The sequence below is a fragment of the Accipiter gentilis genome, chromosome 4, assembly GCF_929443795.1.
Source record: "Accipiter gentilis chromosome 4, bAccGen1.1, whole genome shotgun sequence".
Classification (NCBI taxonomy): domain Eukaryota; kingdom Metazoa; phylum Chordata; class Aves; order Accipitriformes; family Accipitridae; genus Astur; species Astur gentilis.
Window position 1 is genome coordinate 32,514,005 of NC_064883.1, and position 24,149 is coordinate 32,538,153.

The following is a 24,149-nucleotide window of genomic DNA, read 5'->3' on the forward strand; positions in this document are numbered from 1 at the left end:
CCTCTGCTCACGTGATTTTAGATTTCTCTTAGTTCCTTTTATGTCCTGTACGCTAGCACAATTTGTCAGTCTGGGTACATAGCAGTTTAAAATCACATGCAAGGTTCAACATCTCTCTCTAATATTACAATATAATTCTCTTTTATAATAAATGTCAGTGAAATATTAATGATCGCTATGCTATCAACTGTAAGAAGTAATAGCAACAAAGAAATAAAAATCAGATCTTAAACTGCCTAGCTTGAATATGTTGAGATTGTGTAATCAACTGCTGAATGTGCAGAAGTCCTTTTCAGTGCCCATCTCTAAGGAATACAAACATTGCAGCCATAGCTACTGAGACGTAGCTCAACCTATAGGAAAGGAAGTTTTCCTTCTAGAGGCCCACATTCAGTCTCACATAAGCAAACAGACACAATGTCCTGCAAACCTCCTCTGAAGAGCTGCTCAGGAAGCACTGACAGGCATAATACAAAATTAGGACAGACTGCACAACCTTGTGAAATGCTGTAGGTTCCTTACAAATGAAAAACACCCATCAAAACCAAGGTCAAGAGCAAAACAAAATCTATTTCTCCTCCTACTAGAGAGATAGATATTCAAGAGGTAGCCATCTTCAGATGAAAGTATGGGGAATTTTAAGATGAGATAAAATATCTTACTGAGAAATAAATTGAAAAACACTTTTCAGAGTTCTTGTATGACTGCAGGGAGCACGCAGCTCTGCTCTCCGTATCTCCTCACTGAAGAGCAGGTTTGAGTAGCTCAGGCAGAACGCTGGAGGATGTGACTGTTGAGTTGCTTCAAATCGTGCTCCTGTGCTCTGCACAGAGAACATAGACTGACTGAAGATGGAGTAATGAACTAAGAGGGTGAAATATGAAAAATATGATGAAAGCAAGCTCAAAAAAGGAGAGACATTGCATTTGCCTCTGAACAGAGAAGGGAAGGAAGACAGTGTTTGTCTCTTCTATGCTGTGATGTGGTGATATCTGCGCTAACTTTTGTCTTTGCAGCAGTCTAAACACCACAACAGAGGTCTCAGCAGGAGCTAATTTAGCCTGGTTTGTGACTGAGGAACACACATCAAAATTATTTTTTCCTCTTTTCTTAGGATATCAAGGGACACGCTCAGGTAGGTACTGGGAATTTCAGACACTTTATGTCTTTCTGCCCTAGATCCTAGTACATTCAAGAGAACGTGGAGGTGATAAAGTAAAAATTTAGGTTAAATACCAGGCAATTGTCTTCTCAAACAAGAGCTATAAAAGGAAAAGAGTAGGCTATCTCTCCACATTAAAGCTGGTGGACAAACCCCATTTCAAACTGACTGAATGTGTACTACACAAGTGATAGAACAAACCACAGCAGAAATCGATTCTGTGTGTGGAGGGATTCAGACCAAGTGACTAACAAGGTCTTTTCTATAACTCAGGAGAAAATGGTTTCTGGAAGAACATCACCAGGCACTTCTCACAGGCCTACAGGTGTTAACCTCGGTGCCCTGGCCATGTTCCAGCTCAGGTAATTACCTTTTTCGCTTAAATTCTCCTTCCAGACTCTCCTGACTTGTCTCCGCTCCCCAGCCCTGATTTATATGCAATTAAACAGCAGCAGTGTTTCACTGTGCAGGTGGTTGCACGTCAGTGCAGGGAGTGGTGAGGGGATCAGCTGTGGAGTGAAATGGTTGTTATATTGACTACAAGTCCCCATTAGAGGTTATGAAGTTCTTTAGGGTCCTTGCAAATATACTATCTAGATGACAGACAACCCTCTATAGACCATCCTATTCCTCATCTGTGCTTACAAGGAGGGACGGTTGGGTTTTTTTTTCCTTTTTTTTTCCCCTGAGGCTGAGAGGATAGCTTGCTCCCCTTTGTCACGGCAAGCTCAGCAGGCAGCTTCCTCTCCCTCTCCTCGATCACCGTCCTGCAGCACTCCTGATCTCCACAGGAGAGTTGCTTCATTTCCCCCTCTCTCTCCTCCAGTGCAGCCCTTCAGCTCCGCAGGAGGCACCCACGTCTCCCGAGGCTCTGTTCCTGCAATGCCACTGCACTCGCCATCTGCAAATTTTAGCTCACGAACAAACATAGGTGAGCAGGACTTTGAGAAATGCTTGCAAGCCTTTGTTTCACAATTCCCTGTCCGTATCATTTCTCTGGGAGTTAACGATCTCCTTTTGTCCAGGAAATTGTGCTGATGAGCTGCAGACCCTCAGTGTTAAAAGCAAAATACCGAAAAACCTTTAGCAGAAGAGAGGCTGTCGGAGCAGCAGGTCCCACATGGCAGCGATCCTGCCTGTGCGGGAGAGCAACACAATTCTCCACCAGCAGAATGAGACCGACTGAGAAGCAAGAACTATGTATAAGGAGCATATGCAATCCAACAGCACACTCAACTCTGAGTAATTTTTTAAATGTACTTTCAGATGCATCATTTTTGGTGGAGCTGAATGCTGTAGGCACAATACAAAACCTGTGAAATAAAGAAGAGGCATCTTCCAATATTTCAAGAGGAATGAAGAGTTATACTTAGCCCTCAAACTTTTTCTTCAACTTTTGAATAGTGTAGTGGAGAAAAAGACAACATACGTATTCAAAATAATTTGTGAAAAACAAGCCACGTACCTAAGTGTAACTCTGAAATATGAAAATACAATAGGTGATTTAAGAAAAAAGCCAACTTTGGCAATCATTCTAGGAAAAGATCAATGCTAACAACGAAGTATTATTTTTTAAGGTAATCCTAATTATTTTAAAAATTTCTCTTGATGCCTGAAAATTCTGAACAATTTTTCATATTCCAAATCATACACAAAGTGATTAATTAATTTTGTTTGTTTGTTTGTTTTACACCAGACTCTTCTCAGAGTTGCACTGCAATAGGATGAGAGAAAATGGACACAAACTGAAGGACAGGAAATTCTGATACAAGAAGCTTTTTCCTTTCACTTTTGTTTTTTTAGATAGCATGAAGCTGGTCAAATACTGGAACAGGCAGCCAGAGGGCTGGATAAAATCTCCATCCTCAGAGATATTCAGGATACAACTGCAGCCCTGAGCAACCTGACCTGATCAAAACTGCTCAGCAGGGGGTTGAACTAGATGAGCTCTGGAGGTCACTTCCTCTGGAGTGGAGGAATTTTTAGAGAAGGTTTTTTTTATATGAATACATACAGTCAGACATAAATATGCACACATAAAAAATCTGCCACAGCGAAACACATTGACCATCTCATCCTGCACATAAGTATGTGCTCTGCTGAATGTGGATACACGCTCACGTGTGACATGCTACATAGATGATGGAGGCATCTGAGTCTGAGAAGGAATATTAAAAAACATAAGCATGAGCTCCAATAAAGTAGGATTATTCCTGCCACTGAATGCTATCTCGGTTTTACCTATTTTCCTGTTAAATTCTGACATGTTAAGCTGCAGGAATTTCAACTATATCAGAATAGTGCAACTAATGAAAGCTAATGAAATTCAGTCTGCGTGAATTGTTCAATGTGGCTTAAGAGGACAAACAACAACTTAGCTCTGACCATCTAACCAAGACGTAGAAGACATTTTTTGAAATTCTAATTAGACTGCATTGAGGAAAATGGCTACAAATAAGAAAAGAAAAAGATGGCCCTGCCCTAAATCACAGTGCATGCACAGAACAGGCATCAACTGTATCCAAGGTGTGTGACATGCTTTTCACAAGTGAGAGGTGAGCAAAGGAAAATGAAGACTGTGGATGTTTTCCAGCCAGCCACAGAAAAGGATCAGGGTACAGTCCACGGCACTTGGACTGCTTCAACTCACTACGTTCTGCTGATGCCAATGAACCAACCATTGGTTGTTCTAACACGGTACCTGAATGGAAAGTTTCCTGGATACTACTCTACAGGGAGACCTTCCAAGAAGAAACAGGTTATGAATCTTAACTTAAAATAGTAACACAAATGCATTTTGGGACTAGAAATTACCAGAGTATGATAATGTAGACAAAACTTGGATGAGCAGCCCTACTAAGGTGAAAGGAGCAATTTCTTTTAATTGTACATCCTTTCACAAAATGCCTTTGCATAAATTCCCATAATTGCTTTTCTTCATGATCCCCCAAAGATTTAGATAAAAAAACATTACTTACAGCACTGTTTTAATTCCAACTTAGTTTTAGATGAACTATAAAGCCTAACTGAGTGACTGTGCAATCTTACTGACTATACTCTCTTAATTTCCCTCTACCATCTCTCTAATATTTTTGCCTCACTTGCCATATATAAAACTACACATATCCTCAAGTTTTAATATGTCTGTTTGAGAATTTATATTTTATCAGATACAGAGATTGAAAAAAACATTAGTAAAAGCAAATGTACGGAAAATTGCTTCTGCAGAAAAGAAGCCTCTGTCTTAAGTACAGTTTTAAAAAAGTTGGATCAATTAGCAATCTGTGAATGTTAGAAACATCTTAACAATGTCTCAAAGATGAAAGAGCATATCACAGAATGAGGAAAGGGGGAAAAATTAAATTATGTCTGCAGTCATAATGAATCAAAGCCCAGAAGGTGGTCTCCAAATCAGCAGGTTTTGATGAAATATTAAGGAAAATGATTATTGATGAAAAATGAATAAGCTCTTTTTGATTTTAGCAACCTTTAAATCACACTTTGCTAATTAAAATAGCTTCAATGCATCCCTCCATTCCTTGATGGGCATTTAGCAATCCTTAGAAATGGCTGGGTTAATTTGACAACATTTTGGCAAATATGCATAGAGTTTATCTTAAGCAAGCAGACACAGCACAGTTTAAGTTGATGTACAAAATAATACATAGCTAAACCTTCTCCTTCTTTTTCCTTTTTCCCTTTTTTTTCACACTATATCTACTAACACAATTACAAAGTAATGACAGGCAGCTTCTGCTTGTTTCCTCTGCAGCATATAATACACAGTAATATGTACTACAACTATTAATGAGCCATGAACTATGTCTCAGGAAATAAAGACCGATGCTACTATTTTCTATCTCCGTTGTTTGCCAGGTCAGAGCACTTTTAGGACAATTACTCTTACTACCTAGAGGCCTGTTACTACGGGTACTGCGGTCTTCTGCAAATAAATTTCCTTCCCAAAGATAAGTAGAAATGAGAAGTCTGAGGGACATTAGTTCTTATGTCCCTTGAAGTTATATGGATCCTAATTGCTTTTTAAAATGTTGGTAGTAGAAATTCTGCATTCTCTTTCCATCCCGGTTTGTACTGTGCTTCCTTTTAAAGGGAAACCTAGGAGTGAGGGAAGGGTGCAATTGAGATGGAACTGTTGCACACAGAAGACATTTCATTACAGAATGCAATGAAACTCAGGTGTGCTGTGCATTATTGTTACAAAACTACACATAAAAATTAAAATGAAGATCTTCTCCTTTGCTTTTTCTTTCATAAATTAAGTCTTATATGTTGTATCACCATCTAAAGTCTGGGCAGATGAAATTACCTATCCATTACAAATATGCGATCTATTTACTGTAATAACATTTCATATATCCATCATGTAAGAAAGACTTCTACGATTGCATCAGATTGAAAAGCTATTTAAATGTCACTTGTATTTTAAGGAATGAAAAAAAAATCGTAGCCAGTAAATAAGTCTGATGTTAGAACAACATTTTTCAGACATAGTTAATCATATAAAATAGGTCATGCAAGAAACCTTTTAATGTCTCACATCATAGTGTTTGAGCCTTAAGGAACAAGATTTCAAACACCTTATAAACCGATTTTTTTAACAAAACGCTATGAAGTATAAGGCTGCAGTAATATACACTGTTGTCTGAGTGATGAGTGGAAAAGCATTGGTTTTCAACTTTCCAACCAAGAACAAACCGAAATGAGATCTTTCAGCAATTTCTCAATTGCCAGGGTTGCCAGTGTGGTATGTTTCATAAGCACTCATTCAATGAGTTTACAAGATGTTAGAAAGAATTATCCCCCCCCAGCATATATGCAGTGATGTTATTTTCCTTCCTAAAATTTACTGCAGAGGATTCCTCCCTCCAATTAGACTCCACCACTTCTGCCAGTGACAAACTACTTTGACCATAAGCAGGACGCTTTTTAAGTCACATAAACAAACAAGACTGGCCAGAAGGATAAACAATGTAGTTAAATACAGTTTATCTCACCTGTGAATGAGATACCATACATAAAAAAAGAACAGAAAAAACCCCCCTCCAAACCCCTCCAACATTAGAGGAACATAAATAAAAAATTAATTTTAATTTTACTTTTCATCCATTGACCTACATTAATTTAAAGATCTAACTTCAAATTGTGTATTTAGTTTTAGCAAGGGGAGAGACAGGATTCAGCAAACACCACACAGCACTCCCTCCAAGCTCTGCCTGTGCACCTCTCTCCTGTATCAGACAACTCTAAAATGCAACCCCCCCCCAGCTCTTTAAATGCTTGGAGAGGAGAAGCCTGAATCCTTCACCAAAGAGGAACAGATGGGTTGACTGGAGGGACATAAAAGATAGAGAAATCATAAATTTGTATTCTATTTAGAAAGGGCCACATTCAACAGCAACTACAAATTAAACTGATTAAATTATGGCATTCAAGTGCTGCATAACATCAGTTCGCAATCCAAATTTTGGTTAGCAGGACTAGCAAAGAACAGATTTTAACATTTTACACTGGTAGGATCAAAGCACTTCATTTAATGAATGGGAGAGCCTTTGCTTTTTCAGCTTTGTGTACTCAAATATTCCCCATAATTTTGTCAGGATGAAGAACTTCAAATTGTATTGATGGCATTAGTGGGAAATAAAGATGTGCATGTTACACACACAGCTGGTTTTCTGGACTGCAATCTCAAGCCATACAATAACCATTCGATGCCTGAGACATTGGCTGTTCTATTTTTTACATCATGTTTGTTTCATACAAGGATATATAATTAAAGTTTTCTTTTTTCTTTTTTCTTTTTTTTTTAATTAAATGCTGCCTTCTACCATCTGAAAAAAATGTAAAGGGTTTTCTCTTTTTTTTTCCTCCAAGCAACAAAACCACCCAACTGATCTATATCTGTAGTCAAATTGCACTAATATACCAATGAAAAATATTATACATAATTCAGCTACAGTGTATTTAAAATCCAAATAAATATTATACCCTTCAAATGGATGAAAAGTGACAGGTTTTGATCTACCCTTTATAAGTGTAGTCTCTCATCATAAGCAGTAGCCACACTTAAAGAACTGAAAATCACAAACCTAAACTGATACTCCTAATTCCCAGCAAAGGGAGGCTCCTTAGCATTCGCTCAGAATAGGGGCACTAAGGGCACATTCGGGTGGGCCCCACTTCACCCCCTTGTTTTGTAACCTGGAGTGGGAAGTTCATCTCTTTCTTATCTTTCTGTGCATTCTCCCACTGCAACCATTTGTAGAGGTACTAACTCAGGCTGCTTTTGTAAAAACAAACAAATAGCTGTCACACTTCAGATTACACGGCAAGCCGACTGGAGGAGAGAGGAAGCAAAACCACCCGGGTTTAAGTGAGGCTGCGGCTGTGGTAAATGGAGAAAGACGCGGTTCTCACAACAGTATCTGTGCTTGGTATCTATTCAGAAAGAAACCAGGACTTTCAAGTAATTAAAATGGGAGACCTGAATAGAGTTCACTGTAAGTCTGCCATTTATTCCACCAAAGTGGTAACCCAAACAGGGGAGTGCAATTGCATACTTTCACAATAGGGAGCCTACATAAATCCTCATGAATTTATATTAAAACTTGTCTTATATTCTATCAAGATGGAAGAACAAAAGAAAACAACCAACCTAAGATGATAAAATGCCAATGCTAATAGTGTCTATTGGGTTCTAAATATACGGGTCTGTGAGAGACCAAGCTAATTTTTAGGCAGTCCTGGGGGCAAGGATTACTGGCTTATAGGATGAAGAGTAGAGGAACAAAAAAACCCAATGTGTTAGCGCTAAAGTGAAATTAAACCCCATGAAGAGTCTCACAGAGGCTCTAACTAATCCTTCTGTGGGTTATCACAGACAGAGGAGGAAAAACACCACTATGACTTCCAAGTATTATTTTCAGTTTTACACATTAGAGAACTGCAAACAGTTCATTAACCCACTGCTCTCCAGCGGGTTGTCTTGGAAAGTCTGTTTGATTATCCCATAATGGCATATGTGCCATTTTCTAGTCCAGGAAAGTCTTTCCAGAAGCCAGATTCTCACAGGAATGAAGCTCTGTTTTGCCATAAAAGTTTTGCCACTAACTGGAAGATAAGGATTTAAAACCTATTACTATTAATTTCTGAAATATTACTCATTATTTAGGGAGCTTGGAAAACAAACAGGTCCCTGCTCTGAAATGCTTGCAGCCTGATTGAGTATTTACAGCATATCTACCCACATTAAGTGGTACCTTCCCCTGAGGGCACATCATCTGTAGGGCTCTGATGGCAGAGGGTGATAAACAATGAAGAACAAGGGATCCAGGCGTAGGAAAACACTTTTACGTCGGTGAAGAGAAGTAAACAGAGGTAGGACGGAAGGGCTTACGCATAATCTTATTCCATCCAGGTTGTTAGCCTTCTGCACAGTTCTGCAGGTTTTAAATGGCATGGGTTAGATGGCTTACAGTGCCGTGGCCTTTTCCTTCATGAAAGTGCTCTTCGAGTGAACTTCCAGAACTGTCAAAAAATCTCTTCATTTAAGAAACAAGAAATACCCTAGCATTTACAGGATGCATCACCCTGAGTAATAACTCCTATCTCCATCTCCGGTGGGCCTGGCAGTAAGCTCAGATTCCTTTGCATAAATGATCCCACAGACTTAAGAACACTCCTGTGACTGACACTACTAATAAAGAAGTTTAATATAGCTGCAGAAGCGCCTTGTTTTTTTAACAAATATTTATCCAGGCATGGCAATATAGTATTTCATAGCTTTCATGACCCATTCTGCTGTTGCTAAGAGTTATTTTACACACTAGAAAGACAGGGTCTGCTTATTTCACTTTTTATATTCCTATATTATATCAGAGTGTTTCTTTCGAGTTTCCAGGATTCATTACTCTCATGCCAATTTAAGCACAAAGATACTGGTGAGCGAATAAAAGTTAACTTCTTAATAGAACGTTCTCCCTTTCTTTTTGGAAAAGCGGCATGGAAAGTATGTGGTCTGACCTTAAAAACAGCATCTTGCCTCTTCGCACCGAACAGATGAGAGTTAAAGCAAGTGGGGTTATTTTCTGTTCCCAAATATTCCTTTGACATAACTTGATTCCACTTCTGATAGAAAAGAAACCAGTTCATAAAGGTCTCCCTTCTAAAATGAACATCTTTTCTTTTTAATGGCAAAATGCATGCAAAAAGCATATGATTATGGTATTTATGTTTCCATTAAAATGTCCTCAGCAAGCTGGAGGAGTCTAGCCTACTATTTTCAAGCTATTTAGATTTACAGCAGCACAGTGCCTATTTTATTTCAATTATATTTCAGGACAATGCACTCTTGGCGGGAAATGATTACAAAGTGACAGCCAGTAAACGTCCATTAGGAGTTGTCTTTCTGCATACTGCTCAGCTATGGATGTCAGGTGATCGCTATAAAACCCCATTGTATAGCATCATTGTCATCTACATGAAAAACACTATTGATCAGTCGTGCAGCTTCTCTTCTGTATGATGCAAAACATACTAGAGACACTTTTCAGCTCAGCTAAAAGCCCGATCCACAAGAACACTGTTCTCGAGACATTTCTTTTCTGAACTGTAAAATAAACATAGATTATACATTCCACCCCAATTTTTCTCCATTAATAAGAAGCAAAAAACTTCTTAGCAGCCTGTCTCTGTAAGCTATCAATACATAGGATGGAGCTAACATCGTAAGGGCAGCTGATGTATATGCAGCTATACTGATCACCAATCGCTCCCAACAGATTTTATTTACTTATTTATTTTTCTATTGCTAGAGCTTCATTTCTTCTAGGCAATAAAATCCTCCTCTGTTAAGAAAGAGAATATGCTTTAATTCTCCAGGATCAAGAACAGAAAAAACCTTTTTTTCAGTGCTACTGGAGTGAGTTGCTATGACTAGTGTAACTGGAATTTAAAGCATTTCAAGATTCACAGGAGCTACTCGTATGCATGGATTACATAAGAAGCCCCAAATAAATAACCTTTCATATTTCAACTACATATTTAACAGATAATAACTATAACTGAAAAACCAAACTGACTGACCACCCCCCCACCCCCCCCCATCCATCCATCAATGATTTCACTCCGGTGCAACATAAATCTGCATTAAAGCAATTCTAAAACAGCTTCAAGTCTTGTAAGGATATTTTTGAGTAAAATTTACTATTTATAGAGGGGGGGTTTAATAGCCATTGTTGGTAAGATGGGTAAAGCAATGTCATTTATACACATCCAGATGTACAAATCTCCAATGCGTAAGTTAACATCTCTTTTTCCTTTGCTGTATTTTGGCATTATACAATCCACTTTCTAATTTAGAGAAATGGACGGACAAACTATTTAAGGATAACCATGTACTTCTTACTCTTTAGTACTATCTGTCTACAGTTGGAGTGCTTGGGATACATGGCAAGAGAAAATACATCCAAGAAGGAGAATGAAGAAACAGGCCTGTTTTAACACTGGTTGAACACTGGTTCAAGTTAGGTTATAAAATAACTTGAGGGACCTCTGCCTGACAACTTGGCAGTACCATCATCTCTTGAAGCACTATAATATGAAGTCCTCATAATATCCTTAAACTTGCAAAAAATAAAATAAAATTGTCCATTATTCTGATGAGCGGTTTACATACTTGTCCTCCACTTTGTTATCATTCGTATGCCATGACACAGTTAAACTTACATCAGTTGGTGGCATGTGTTGATGAAAATAAGAAAGAAGTCGAAGGAATATTAAAGAAAAACAAACCCTGACAAGGCCTCACACACAGGCGCAGTAATTCTCTTGCAAGTTAAGGAAAAATTTGTCATAAGTGTTCAGCAATGGTATGCAAACTATTATGGGACATTTTGTTATAGGCTTCTCTGTAAGAGACTTTTAAATAACCTTTTGGACATACTTAAATGTCAAATTTTGTTTGGCACTAAGCACCAAACTGTAATAGAAATAACATTTCCCATATAAACAATGCTGCTTTTAATATGAACGTGCTAAAGATTTGAGACAGCCTGGCCATTACCAGCTCCTGGCAGTTCAGCACAAGGGTAACGCGCTGCAAGCAATTTCCCTTCCATCCACAAAGGCTGGAAGCAACTGTTTCTATTTAGGTAACCTCTGAAACGTCCAGAGGAAGGAAAGGATGGCAGGGCAAAGGGGTAAAACACACTGAAAATAACGCTCACTGCAGGTGAACGCTAATGTAAACAATACTTTAAGGATGCAGAACTGCAACCAACTATTTCTCCTCAAATTTCTTGCAGCATCATCAGGATAAATCAGACTGCAGAGAAGAGAGCTCCCTGGAGAAGAGCCCTGTGAAGAAGCACTTGGATGCTTGGTGTGGAAAAGGGCACAATGGGAGATGCCAAGCGGAGGGGGAAGGTTTCACTGCTGGAAAGGGACAGCAAGAAACAAGTTGCAGTGCACGTGGGGTGAGGAGCCAGGTATCCTACAGACGGGGAGACAACAGAGTTAACAAGCACCTCAGGCCCACCCGGCCACAACTGTTTTTTAAAATGATGCTCAGACGATACTTTCTTAATGCATCTAAGATAAAGCCTGTAAAACAGAGAGCAGCCTTGGGAAGATAGCTCAGCTGCGATCCAGGCTCTCCTGCTGAACATTACACAGGGGGAAGCTCCCAGGCGTCCTTCACGCACCTCGGGGAAGACTGAAATCTGCTCCCTCACGGCTGTCACATCTCCTCTGTGCCCAAAGCAAGCAACACGCCCTCTCAGAGGTGGGGCCAACGTACAGACCCGACTACTGGGAGAGTTAAATTTGAGCCTGAGATTGCACAAGTCACTGCAACATTCCCCAGAAAGTCTCCCGGAGATGGGTGGGATTGCAGATCCGCAGTTTGTGTATTAATAAAGGTCTGAGGAGAGAGGAAAGAAAATTCCATACAGTAGACACCTGCATGCCTCAGACCCCTGAACAGATACTTCAGAGCACATTTATAGCAAATAATAATCTTTTTCCATCTGAATTTCCTATTTCTTCCCAGGTGTTTCTTGCCAAATGTGTCCCCCCTTTATCAGGGGAATGGGGGTGGCTTTTCCTGCCCCAGTTCTAGTCCCCCACTTGCGTTTTCTCCCTCTGCTCAAGCCCATTCGTGTTCACTGGGACTTTCCTTTTGTCACAGCGTGATCCCGCTGTGAGAGACAGGGCCCTCTGTGCTCCAGGAGAAGCCTGAATGTGCAGAACTACCACACTGCTCTGCAGTCCTACCCTTACGATTAACATCAGATTCTGCCGGTACCCCGTTATCTTCAGTTTTACTCACTCTCTCCCGGCTCTTTTATCAGCAATCACACAGACTTAGCTAGGTCACGCAGGTCTTCTATTTCACCGTGCCAGGTTCACATCAAAGGACATTTTTTTTGTTGATGTGACATTGATGCCATTCAAGTCCGGCATGAAACATTGCCTTTGGTCTAACAAAAACAGCCATGAGAGTCACCACGTGGCAGCCATATCCAACCAAGCTATCTTAATTTCTAAAGGCACAAAAGTGCTGAAATGTCAGGCACCTGGGCATACCAGTGCCAGTCAATGTAAGGCTAAGGAATATAAAATTTCAAGGGCACAGATGAAGCTGTCGTCTTTTAAAATTATTTGCTTCCTTCACTGAAATAATGTACGTATCCACAATATATAAATTATGTTTATTTAATATGAAAAGTAGACTTTTACACAGTGCAATGCAAGAGAACAGTGCAATTGAGAAAATAAAAAGGCAGTTGTGCTACTGAATTTTAGTAAAAATTTATGCATTCAACAATGCATCTGAGATTTTCTTATTTGTCATGCTAGAGGATATATTTTTTACCAATATTATGTAAAGGAACTTTTCAAAATAGATCCAGTGGAGGCTTAAATACACCAATCTCAGTCCTCAATTAAAAAGTTTTACACAGTTAGCTGAACTCTGCACGACAGCTGCTTTCTTTAAGACCAAATACAAATGACTCCGTTACCACCTAGAACAGGATATGCAAGATGAACACCAGTCCTCAGGTAGAGCTATACAGATCTCAAACACTGCAACCAAAGACACTGCTTCGCCGATTTAACTGAAAGTCCACTATTTTTCTTCCAGAAAGAATGGGGTAGAAAACAAAACAATGAGTGGCTTTATTATGAGCTAAATTAATAACCTCTGAATGAGTTAACGATACCTCCTGCACTAGGATTTTAGTGTTAGTTTTTGTAAAGCTGAGAAAATGCAGAACTACAAAATCATAGATGTAAGCCAAGAAAACAGATGTATTTTCATTGTTAAAGTACAAAAAAGCTGTGAATTTTGCCTTTGGTTATTTCTACTTTATGTTAGTTTACATGTCTGTTTTAGCTTCAGGTTTTCAAATGAACTCAAAACTCCATCAACAGAAACCGGAATTTTGCCCAATTTCAGCATAAAACCAATCATGACACACTTTAGATAATGTAACCACAGAAAGAGTACAAATCATAAGCTACAGCCCAAGAAGAGAAGGTAACTCATGAGTCAAGCCTGGAGTTTACTCACTTGATCTATACATAATCAAAACGCTCAACCCGTTAGACTGAAGTTCAGGACTACAGTAGGACTAGAATCCAGGTAAGCTTTAACCCACTTTTGCTTTAACAAGAACTTTCCAGAGATTTTGTTAACTGCTGTGAAAAGGTTGGAAATGTTGTACTCCACGACCATATCAGTTAGACCTCTGACACATAAACCAGATGATATTACAGGTTTGAATTTAATCTGAATGATACCAAACGGTGACTCCAAAATTCCAAACCATCTGAAGAAAGAGAAGAAAAGCAGTTGTTCTGCAGAAAATAACTTTCATGTCCCATTCTGTTATAGCTTGATTTGTGTGAGCTCAATACTTTTCTACATAAAGGCTTTTAAAAAGCCATTAATAAAAATGCAGTTCTGACTTTCCAATTGACGTACAGTCATCTCCCATGACAAAAGCATTACAAGGGTGGATTTTGAAAGAGCGTATTGATTGATGTCTGGTGCCTACCTGTCTACAGGTGAAGACTTTGAATTCCGTGGTTTCTTTACTTGGGCGTACAAGGCTTCCACTGTCTGCCCTTCCCTCGGGCTCTGCGGTCGGGTGTTCAGTGTTATCGTGCCGCTATTTGAAGAAGAGTCATAGGAAGCAATCCCAGCGTACATTGGGTCCGCATCACAGCCAAACGTCCGGTTAAAATCCTGTATCTCTGCATAGTCACGTTCACGAGCTTGTCTCTCTCGAAATTCTCGAGTTTTTGCTTGAATTCTGAAAAATTAAAAGAAGGCTGAAACTAATTTCCCCCCCCCAATCATTTGAAAGCAGCAGTTAGCAGACACTTTAGGTAGCCCATCTTAATGAAAACCACTGAAGCGTTTCCAGTTTCAGTTTGCCATGGAGTCTCTGGTTTACCTTGGATATTGAAACCTAGATTGAAGCAATGCTATAATCAACACTGGCCTTTAAGGAAGAAGTCTGATTATCCACTGTCTTTTTTTCCATTATTAAGTTAAATAATTCCTAGCCATAGCTGCTGATAAACAGTTATGTGTTGTTTCATGCATCTTAGGATGCCTGTGCTATTACCTGACCTGTATGAGAATGGCCTGACACTGTTCATATTGTATTGTACTCCATCAAAACCTAACAGGTTTAATGGTTCTAACGCCTGTATTTAGAGAGGAATTTTAATGTACTTTCTTGGACCAATACTACAAAAATCATACTTCTTTCAGAATTGAAAAACTTCATACGGATAGTACACACACATATATATTTATGTATGCATGCATGCAGTAAACAGCAGAAGTAGATTCTTGTATGAATCGTTCAAAAAGTCCATGTTTTATTTAAAATGTAAACAAACTGAATCTGGCATCTCTCAAAAGTAGGCAGTTTTTTTCTCAGAAAGTAATAACATGTGCCTTATGTTAAAGTTACAAATGAAAGGTGATGCTGTACTGGGGTTTTGTATCTAGGTGCACTCGTTATGTGGATGATAAAAAGCAACAGATAAAAACAGATGACATTTAGGAATCTGACAAACACAAATTGAGTACAGGTCATATTTTCAAAAGCACACAAAGCTATTACCAAAATTTGATCTGGGCTTCAAAGCTTCTTTGGCATTTTAGAAAATTTGATGTATCACACACACATGCGCGGCGAACTGAAAAAAACAGCCCCCCCAACATCGTCTCCCCCGACCAATTTAATGCTCTGTCATCATTGCAAAATGAAGCACTCAGCTGTCTCCTCCCTTCCATTAGTAAAATGTGCTCCTTTTTCATCTAATACAGCCATGGCTACACAGTGCGACAGCATCCATCCATTCAGACTACAGCTCTGTGCACCCCTGTTACGTGCCATTTCCAAAGACAGCTTCTTCACCAACTTTTAACAAGAACAGCCTACTCAAAGCTTCTGTCTCTTTTGAAAGTAAGCCTTGTCTCTTTTGAAAATAGAAAAGCCTTGAAGTTAGGTAACTGACATTTTTGGAAATTTTAAACTTAGCCCCATTTGCAAAAAGAAAAGGGGATACACAAGGGGTGGGATTCAGGTTGCAGATGAAGACATCGGAATTTAGGTGTCTGCAGTAGGTGAGGTCACGCCAGCTACACGTGCAGGCTCCCTTTAGAGTCCAGGGAGCCTTAGGTCAGCAGACTCCAGAGTTACGCAGGTGCCGCGCTAGTTGGTGTGTCCTAGCATGAAAGGAGCTGCTATAGACACTTTTGATGCTGTGGTTTAGGTCTTTCTTGGGAGCCTGGATGCCCAGCCTTGATTCAGCTGCTCAAACATAAGCAGCTACGACTACCTGACATCCCCAGGTAATCCTGCTGGACCTCCAGCTGCTGGGCAAGAAGGACTCCTGCAGGTCCTTGTCACATCTGCCAGCCCCGTACTGACATCTCAGAGACAGCGATACCTCAAACGACACAAGACGTCTGTGTTCAAGCATGTGAATCCAGCTCTGAGCTGGTATGTGAATAGCAAAATTTAAGCGTCTTCATCAGACTGAGTCCCAAGAAAATCGTTCTTTCTATGCTAACAAAGATTGCCATAACAAACCAAGGGAATAGGAGGATGGCACAGATAGGCAGACCTGTTTTCCCCCCAAATCCTACAAGTATTGACCAAGGATACTGATTTGGGATACAACTGATTGGCCGAACTCCCTTCAACAGCCAGTGTCATCTACACTGATGGTTCAGTGATTCATTTACATGCCCCAAGTTATACCTCAGCATAATTCCTCTTTTTATGTCTACTGCCATTGACTTGTGCACCACAACTCTCACTCATATTCAGTCACAGTGGAAAGAAAAACAGCCATACAGAAAAAAAAAAAAAAAAAAAGGGGGCAAATAGAAATCTGAGAAAGTTTAACTTAAACCAACATATAATTTTTAATTTTGCAATTTTGCAAATACAAAATTATTTTCTTTACTCGTTGCTTTTTTTTTAATAGGGGAAAATGGAAATGAAAACTGTAACACTATTCAGTGTCTGACAGCACGTTCCTCCACAATTTCAGCAATGTCAAGCTGGAATTGTTTTTTGGTTTGTGTTTGATTTACACTGAAGAAGGACACGGGTTTAAATCCAAACCCATTTCAAATTTAAACTGTGTTTTCGCATGCCTATTTTAAAAATAAAAATATGGTTTACATTGTCCTATACTCCGAAGCTGTAATTCAGAAATGTTACAACCTTAATCACTTGGGAGGTTATCTATGGAGAAGGAAAAAACAGGCCTGAAAATGACCTGTGGTTGTTGATTCCTCTCTCAGCAGGTTTCACTTCCAATTTGTAGTCCTGTATTAATTACCCTGTGGAGGAACACATTTGTCTATTGATATTTGTCCTCTGAATGGAGAAGCAAAGGAAATCAGAAATTTCCTAGACATTGGTAGATTTAATTTTAATTTCAATGGACAATGTATCCTCACATATTGGAACACTGGCTGACACCAATTTGAGAAAAAAAATTCCATGTATTTTAGATAATCAAAATTTCAGTGTATGAAACCTGACAGTGTAGCAATAATGTAGCATAGAGTAATTCAGTCAGAAGAAAACATTGTTATCTGAAGTGCTTATAAAACAGAATTACCTGGTAGTAACCGGTCATATTGGCCTCAGTGTTACACTGACTGCTATGAGAGATGCTGGTGAACTTCTCTAAATTTGACCATGAATATCACATCACCCTCCACAGGTGCAGACATGAGTGTCCCCCATTTCATGTTAACCAACTTTTCTCACGTATTTGATTATCGGCTATTTAATACAGCTGGATGCAGTACCATTTGCAGCAAGAACATTAACATTTTCCCATGCATGGTTCAATGAGGGATACTCACTCCTCTTCAAGTGGGAGAAAACTGACTGTTGAAGTGTTATGCAAGTAATTATGTTCACATCCACCAGGAAAGTATTTTTAGAGTATTTTCTACAACAGCTAATACAATATGTTAATACACATACATAGTATTAAAAATCAGAGTCTAAACATTTTCTAAATCTTCCCGTTAATTATAACCAAAGTACCCAGTAACCACTTGCAGTAGGTAACACTTAACAAAGGATAACCTTAAGGAGAAACTTCTAAGATGTCCCACTATACTGATATCCAAAATGTTCTCATTTTTTTCTCTTAATTGAACTTCTGTGCTTTAAGTTGAAACCACTGTGCAAGTCCTATCGCTTTCACACGGCAGAAGTATAGGTATTCTGATTACTTAACAAATTTTTTAAATATGTTTAAAATACAGCTTTTTTTTGCCTTCCCCAGGACATACTGGATTTAAACATTATGTCTCCAAACTTAAAGGAAGAAAATGACCAGGGAAAAATATGTAGCCATATTCTTGAAAAGAATAACAGCAATCAGCTGAATATAGCACTATCCCTTTTGCAATTATAACAGTTTTTAATTCTGAATATATTTTTATATAAGAACCTGAACTTAATGCGATGTTATTTTTTATGCTGACCCCTCTCCTTGCGCACACGTGTGTATATGCATGATACGGCCTAAATAATTTGTTAGCATATACCGTATTATGTATACATACAGGCAATGCCAGTGCAGAGTATTGTGGTAAAGATTAAAATTATTACGTAAACACACTGTGCAGCACAGACAAGAACCTGGAATTTGCTCTGTAATTCAGCCCTAATCAGCAATGCTTCTGCTATTGAAATCCAGTATCTGGAGAAATGTTTGACCACAATGCTTTGGTTTCACAATGTGGATATGTGTATTAAAGCTGTCTTCATTGCACTGTATTCCTTCATGACATGGCACAATAAAAATGCATATGTCTGAAATTTCAGATCAGCTAATTTTGAGGATTTATGGCCTTCTATGGATTTTGTGGGGGTTTAACAATAATAATAATGCTTAGCATTCACACAACTCTTTTAATCTTCAAAGAATTTTGCAAAAACTGCTAATCAATTTTGCAGTGTTTAAATGAAACTGAACTTTTAAAAATACAAAAGCTATCCCAAGAAGCTTCTAAACCCTTCTTGCTGAAGTGCTAATACTGAAAATGTCAACAATGTACTGTGTGCTTTCGAGACTGAAATTATAATGTTCAGTAAAGTATAAACTATCCTCATGCATTTGTGTGCCATTCAATTCAAAAGCTAATGATAACTGCTTCAAATGACAATATTGTTAGCTGCAGAACTTCCTATAATTGTTAGAAGAGCTTTTCATTGCAAGCTAATCCAGTAATGATAGACATACCCATTCTATGGCAATTCCTATGCATGTGAAACGGTGGTCACAAAAGTAAGGGAAAAGCTTACGCGCTGCTGACCCCAGCAAACAGCAGCCACTTTGTTCCTTTCCTCAAAACTCTTGTTAGTGAGATTCAGCTTTCAGATGAAGGCAACTACCGTTTTAGACACCTAAAATTTAGGTGTTGACATATGTTTTAAACTCCCAGAAGAGCTGGTCAAGATTCAGTCACGAGGCAACTGCCCACAGGGTCTAGAGAGCAGTTCAGCTGAACATCTGTAAAGTGGCCATTTTAAGGTGAAGCCAAACCCTTCTCCAGGGTCTATCAATTATGTCAAGAACCTCTCCTTTGACCACAAAGGGCATTTAGCCATGTAGCTCATAGGCGGATACTAAATAATCATATTAGTCTGAGAGCCCAATCCCACCCTGAGCCAAATGTTTACAGCAGTTCTGCCTGAACTAAACTTTAACTTTTTCCAGCAACAGAAAACTCAAATCTGTGGTGCTGGCAGAGCTGTTTTGAGTAAAAGTGAATAAGTGAAGTTGGCAAAAGAAATCAACCCTAATTTCATGTGGTGTTAGGAGTGAAATTATAAATATATTCTCAATCCTTTGGGAGCTTGAGTGTCCTTTGTGGGATTTTTTTCATATTAGTGATTTAGATCCCTGCAAAAAATCACCTACTTATCTTAATTGATGAACAGAGCACAGGAAGGATATTAATGGCAAGTACATTACATTTGCCATTGCAATGGCAGCAATGTCCTCCCCTAAGAGCAGAAACAAAGTTGGCTGCTGCTTCTGGTGTGCAATTGCTTGGTCAATTCAATTAATCCTCCTGCTGCTGCCAGGATTCAGCTATTGCCCAAGTGATAATCCACAACCTTGGCTTTTCCACTGAGGCTCACTCATTTACAAAATCAGTATTGAACGCTTGCAGTTCCACATATGTGAGATGGCTGACAATGTTTATTAAGCATAGAAACAGCATTGTGTAAGGACAGAAGCTAAATGACAAGCCATTCACCGCTGCCAGTTCTCAGTTCTTCTGCCATCAGACTGGCATGTGTTGGGATGATGGATTGAAAACAGAGAAAAACAACGACACGTTTATAAAGCCAGTCAGCTTGTTTAAGTTAGTCAGACGGGATGAACACATTCAGTCCAATTTTTGCCAGATATCGTTTCTAATAAAGAGGTCAGGAGGTGTGTTGGCCAGTAGCCAAATCTTGTCAAATTTGTCTCCTCCTCCTTTGCTAGTGAAAAATACCTTGCAGGCACAGCGCGCCAGCAACTAAGCCAGGTCTTGCTGTTCCTCCTCCCCCTCTCCTCGACTGCCTTCAGGGCTTTAATGGCCCTTTTTCTAATTTTTGGCAATCAAGTCAATATGGGAGTTTGTCCTCTCCTGTATTTTTCCTTGACCTTTGTCTAGATCCAAGCAGAATTTTTCTGACAACTACTCTTCCAATGAGGGTACCTTGATTATAGGCATTATTGTGATTTCCCTCTGAACCGGCATATGACACTTAGCTTTTCTTATCATGATTAGAGCTAGTCAGTTATCACAGTTATAACCACCTCTCAGCAAAGCCATCTGCTTTCCTGGGAAAAATCATTCTAAAGGATCACTGTGGGCAAAGGATAATCATGGGCAGCAACAGCGGTAGCTTGTAAACAAGAAAGACACCTCCTCTTCCTCATTTGCCCCCCGTTTCATTCAAAACTTCAGCACATTTTTTTAAAAAAAAAAGTCAGAAAACACTGCTATGTAAATGTAATTTTTAAATTGAAAGGCTGGAGACCAACCTTTTTCAAGTCATTAAAAGAAAAATATTAACAGTTCTGCCTTATCTCCTGTGTACATACATGTGTGGCCAGCTGGCTGAAATATGACTGCCCTCTGATCTGAGACACATGAAGACACACATACAAAAAGTGGTCAGTTCGCTATGGATAAGCGCAAGTACACAAGGACAAAATCAGAAAGGCCAAGGCACAATATGAAATAAAAATAGCAGGGAGCTTTAAAGATAACAATAAATCATTGCGTAATTGCATTAGCAGTAAAAGGAAGAGCAAAGAAAAGGTTGCTCCCCTGCTCAGTAGTGAGGGAATGATATTGACAGATGATGCTGAGGAGACCTAAGGCCTAATGGTTTTTTTTTTCTTTGCATGTGTCTTCACTGGAATGGCTGATTGCAAGCAGGTGGCCTGCACAATTGATACTGCTACCAATAACAAAAAGATCTCCAATCTAATAGCAAAACAAGTAGCTAGATACTGGTTAAGCTAGCTGAACTTCATCCAACACACACAACTGTCTGAGGCAGTCTCAGAGCTTTTTCAGTAGCCAGAACTTCTTGAGGGCAGCTGAAGTACTGGAAAAACTAGAAGTCAAACACTGCTCAGAGGAGGAGGAGAATTACAGACTCATCAGTTTAACTTAAATCCCCTTTGAAACAAACTATTGGTAAGTACAGAGAAGATAATGGGATGAGCAGTAGCCACCGTAGATTTATCAAGAACAGATGTGGTCAAGTCAGTCAGATTTCCTTCTACAACACAGTAAACACCTTGTGAACAGGGCAAAAACTGTGTGTCTCAGGTGAAGAAAAACAGCTAAGGGATGGATGCAATACATCAAACCAGGCAGTTCCTACAGAGTACCTAGAGAGTAGCTCTCAGCAATTCACAGTCACGCTAGATGGATGGATGGATGGAGACATTTTCTACATGGATCTCTCTCTGAATCTACTCAGGGTTTTAATTATTAATAAGGATGCTATTGAACCTGCAGAAAACCAAAAGGAAGGAACTTTGGGGGAAAGGATTAACATTTCAAATGTTCTTGAAAAATAGACAGAGTAGACTTCAAAAATAGAATTAACTTCAATAACAGCAACTGGAAGGTAATTTACATAGTTGGAATAATTAAGCATACCAATTAAAAGTAGGGGAAAAAAATCTGTGATTTGCTTTTTCAGGAATGGATCTGGAAGCTCTATTGGATAACAGAGAGTCACAAGTCAGCAATGTCAAACTGTTGGGGAAAAGAAAAAGACAGAGTGGGGACATAACAGCAGTCTCCAGATATACAAAGAGGAAAAGAGTAATGTTTTCCATCTCTAATCCAAGTACTAGGTATTTAGACTGCAGCAAGAGTAATTGAGACTAGATACTGTGGACAGGGGAACTTTCTAATGAAAAGGCAGCAGGAAAGATTGCCATGGGAAGTCTATGTCATTGTAAAGTGAAAAAAAAAAGGATGAAACAAATATCTTGCAGGAATGGCATAGCCAGGAGACCCTACCTTGGAAAAGTGACATGAACTATCTTCTAGATCTATAATTGTGCACCTACATAGAAATTTTACACACCTATATTTCCTACGTATTCATTCTACAATAACAGAGAAACATAACAGGGACTATATATAAAAAGGAAAAAAAAGAAGGAAAAAAAAAGAAAAAAGAAAAAAAAAAAGAAAAAAAGAGGAAAAAAGGAAAAAAAAAAAGCTGCCCACCACCTCGAAATTAAAGAAATGCATCTACACAATCAGTCTTAATTTTCTCTTTCCTTCAACAATCACAGCCTATCTACCAGTTAGAATATGTGATAGTACTTACTGTCTCTCTGAAGTTCCCCTCTCCTAAAATCCCACATGCAGAAGAGATGCATGAGAATTTCAAAAACCTTTAATGAGCTACACCCCAGGAGGGCTGTAGTTAAAAAAAAAAAAAGGGGGGTGGGGCGGGCAGGAGGAGTAAAGGTGATAAGGTGATTACTGTAAGTGCCCTAATACATTAAGAGGAGAACATCTCATTTTTATAAGGAGTTATATTAAGGTAGGCTATTACAGAAGGCAGCAAAATGTGAGTGAAGATGTAAAGGAAAGAAAAAATGCAGGAGAGAAAGTAAATATTATGCATACAAGCAGGTGAAGTGCAAACACCAATTTGAAACCAAGTGACATTGATGAAAATAAAGAAGACATTAGAATAATTTCCTCTAACCTGGTGGAATCTCTCATGTATTTCAACCCTACCTTTCCTTACCCCCTGACCTTCTTGATTCATCCTTTGTCTTTCCAAAGTGAAGATACATGCCCCCAGCAGAGCATCTCAAACCTGCTGTCTTGGATCTTGGAGTGAACAAGTGAAAACCCTTGCTTATTTCGATTTAAAATATCTGTAAATTACCACCTTACTTAGATTTCAATGGAGCTTTTAGACTACTTTGCAGTTAACAGTCTGCAGCATTTCAGGGTGGAGGGTATGTCTGCTGTGGTTTTTTAAAGGATGTTGCAAACCAAAGGCAAATTTATCAGGTACAAAGGCAACATATGTCCTCCCATCTCCAAAACAGACATTACCATGACTGAAATTTTCGTTCCTTATTTTCATGTCTGATCCAAGGGTCAGTGACCCCAGCCCTGGAGGATAACCCAGATGGGCAACTGGGACAGTTATCCTGCTGGGAACCATGTTGCATCAAAGAACATCATTGCCATCTGTAAGCAAAATGGAATTTAGTTTTTCTTTTGCATTATAAGAGTGGCCAGAAGAGCTGATATTTACACCTATAACAACAGATCCCTGATCATTAGATTAACTTTGCTCTAACCTCCTATTTAGCTCTTTTGATGGACTAAAGTAGAAAGGAAGATCAAGAGATTCAGCTGTTGCTGAAACATGACTTGGGAGAGCTCCCGCTTCCATCCCTCCTCACTTTAAAAGCACTGGTTTCCTCTCTCACTCAGGCTTTCTTGGACCATTTCTTCCCCTAGATTTTGTTGTTGTTGTTGTTTTCCAACTGGAGAACAATGTCAGAAAGCAGCACTGGTGGGCAACATCTGAATTTTGCAGTTAGATGTGTAGGGAGCAGCTGTTACCATATGTGCAAGAAACAAAAGACACAGGCATACTATATCAGACGGTACCATATATCGTACCATACATCAAATCAGTCATTCTCAGATACTGCAAGCAGTAACTGGAGGTCCAGCTACAACACTGTCATCAGTTGGTTGAGCTGAGCCTGTCCAGCATCTATGCTCCTCTCGCTGAAGTCTAGTAACAAAAGTGAGTATAAAATTCTGCTGCTAGCTCTATTTCAGGTCCATTATTCTGTGTTTCTAGAGCACTATGTATAAAGTAGCCTAATC

General features: G+C 39.1%; 1 protein-coding gene across 10 annotated transcripts in view; it reads right to left on the reverse strand.

The window, feature by feature from the left end:
* Positions 1-24,149, reverse strand: part of PARD3 (par-3 family cell polarity regulator) — a 461,320-nt gene that overhangs the window by 87,045 nt on the left and 350,126 nt on the right. For all 10 annotated transcript variants that reach the window (XM_049798455.1, XM_049798452.1, XM_049798450.1 and 7 more), the window contains one exon: positions 14,242-14,499. In XM_049798455.1, coding sequence (XP_049654412.1) covers positions 14,242-14,499 — 258 coding nt within the window. The remainder of the gene's footprint in view (positions 1-14,241; positions 14,500-24,149) is intronic.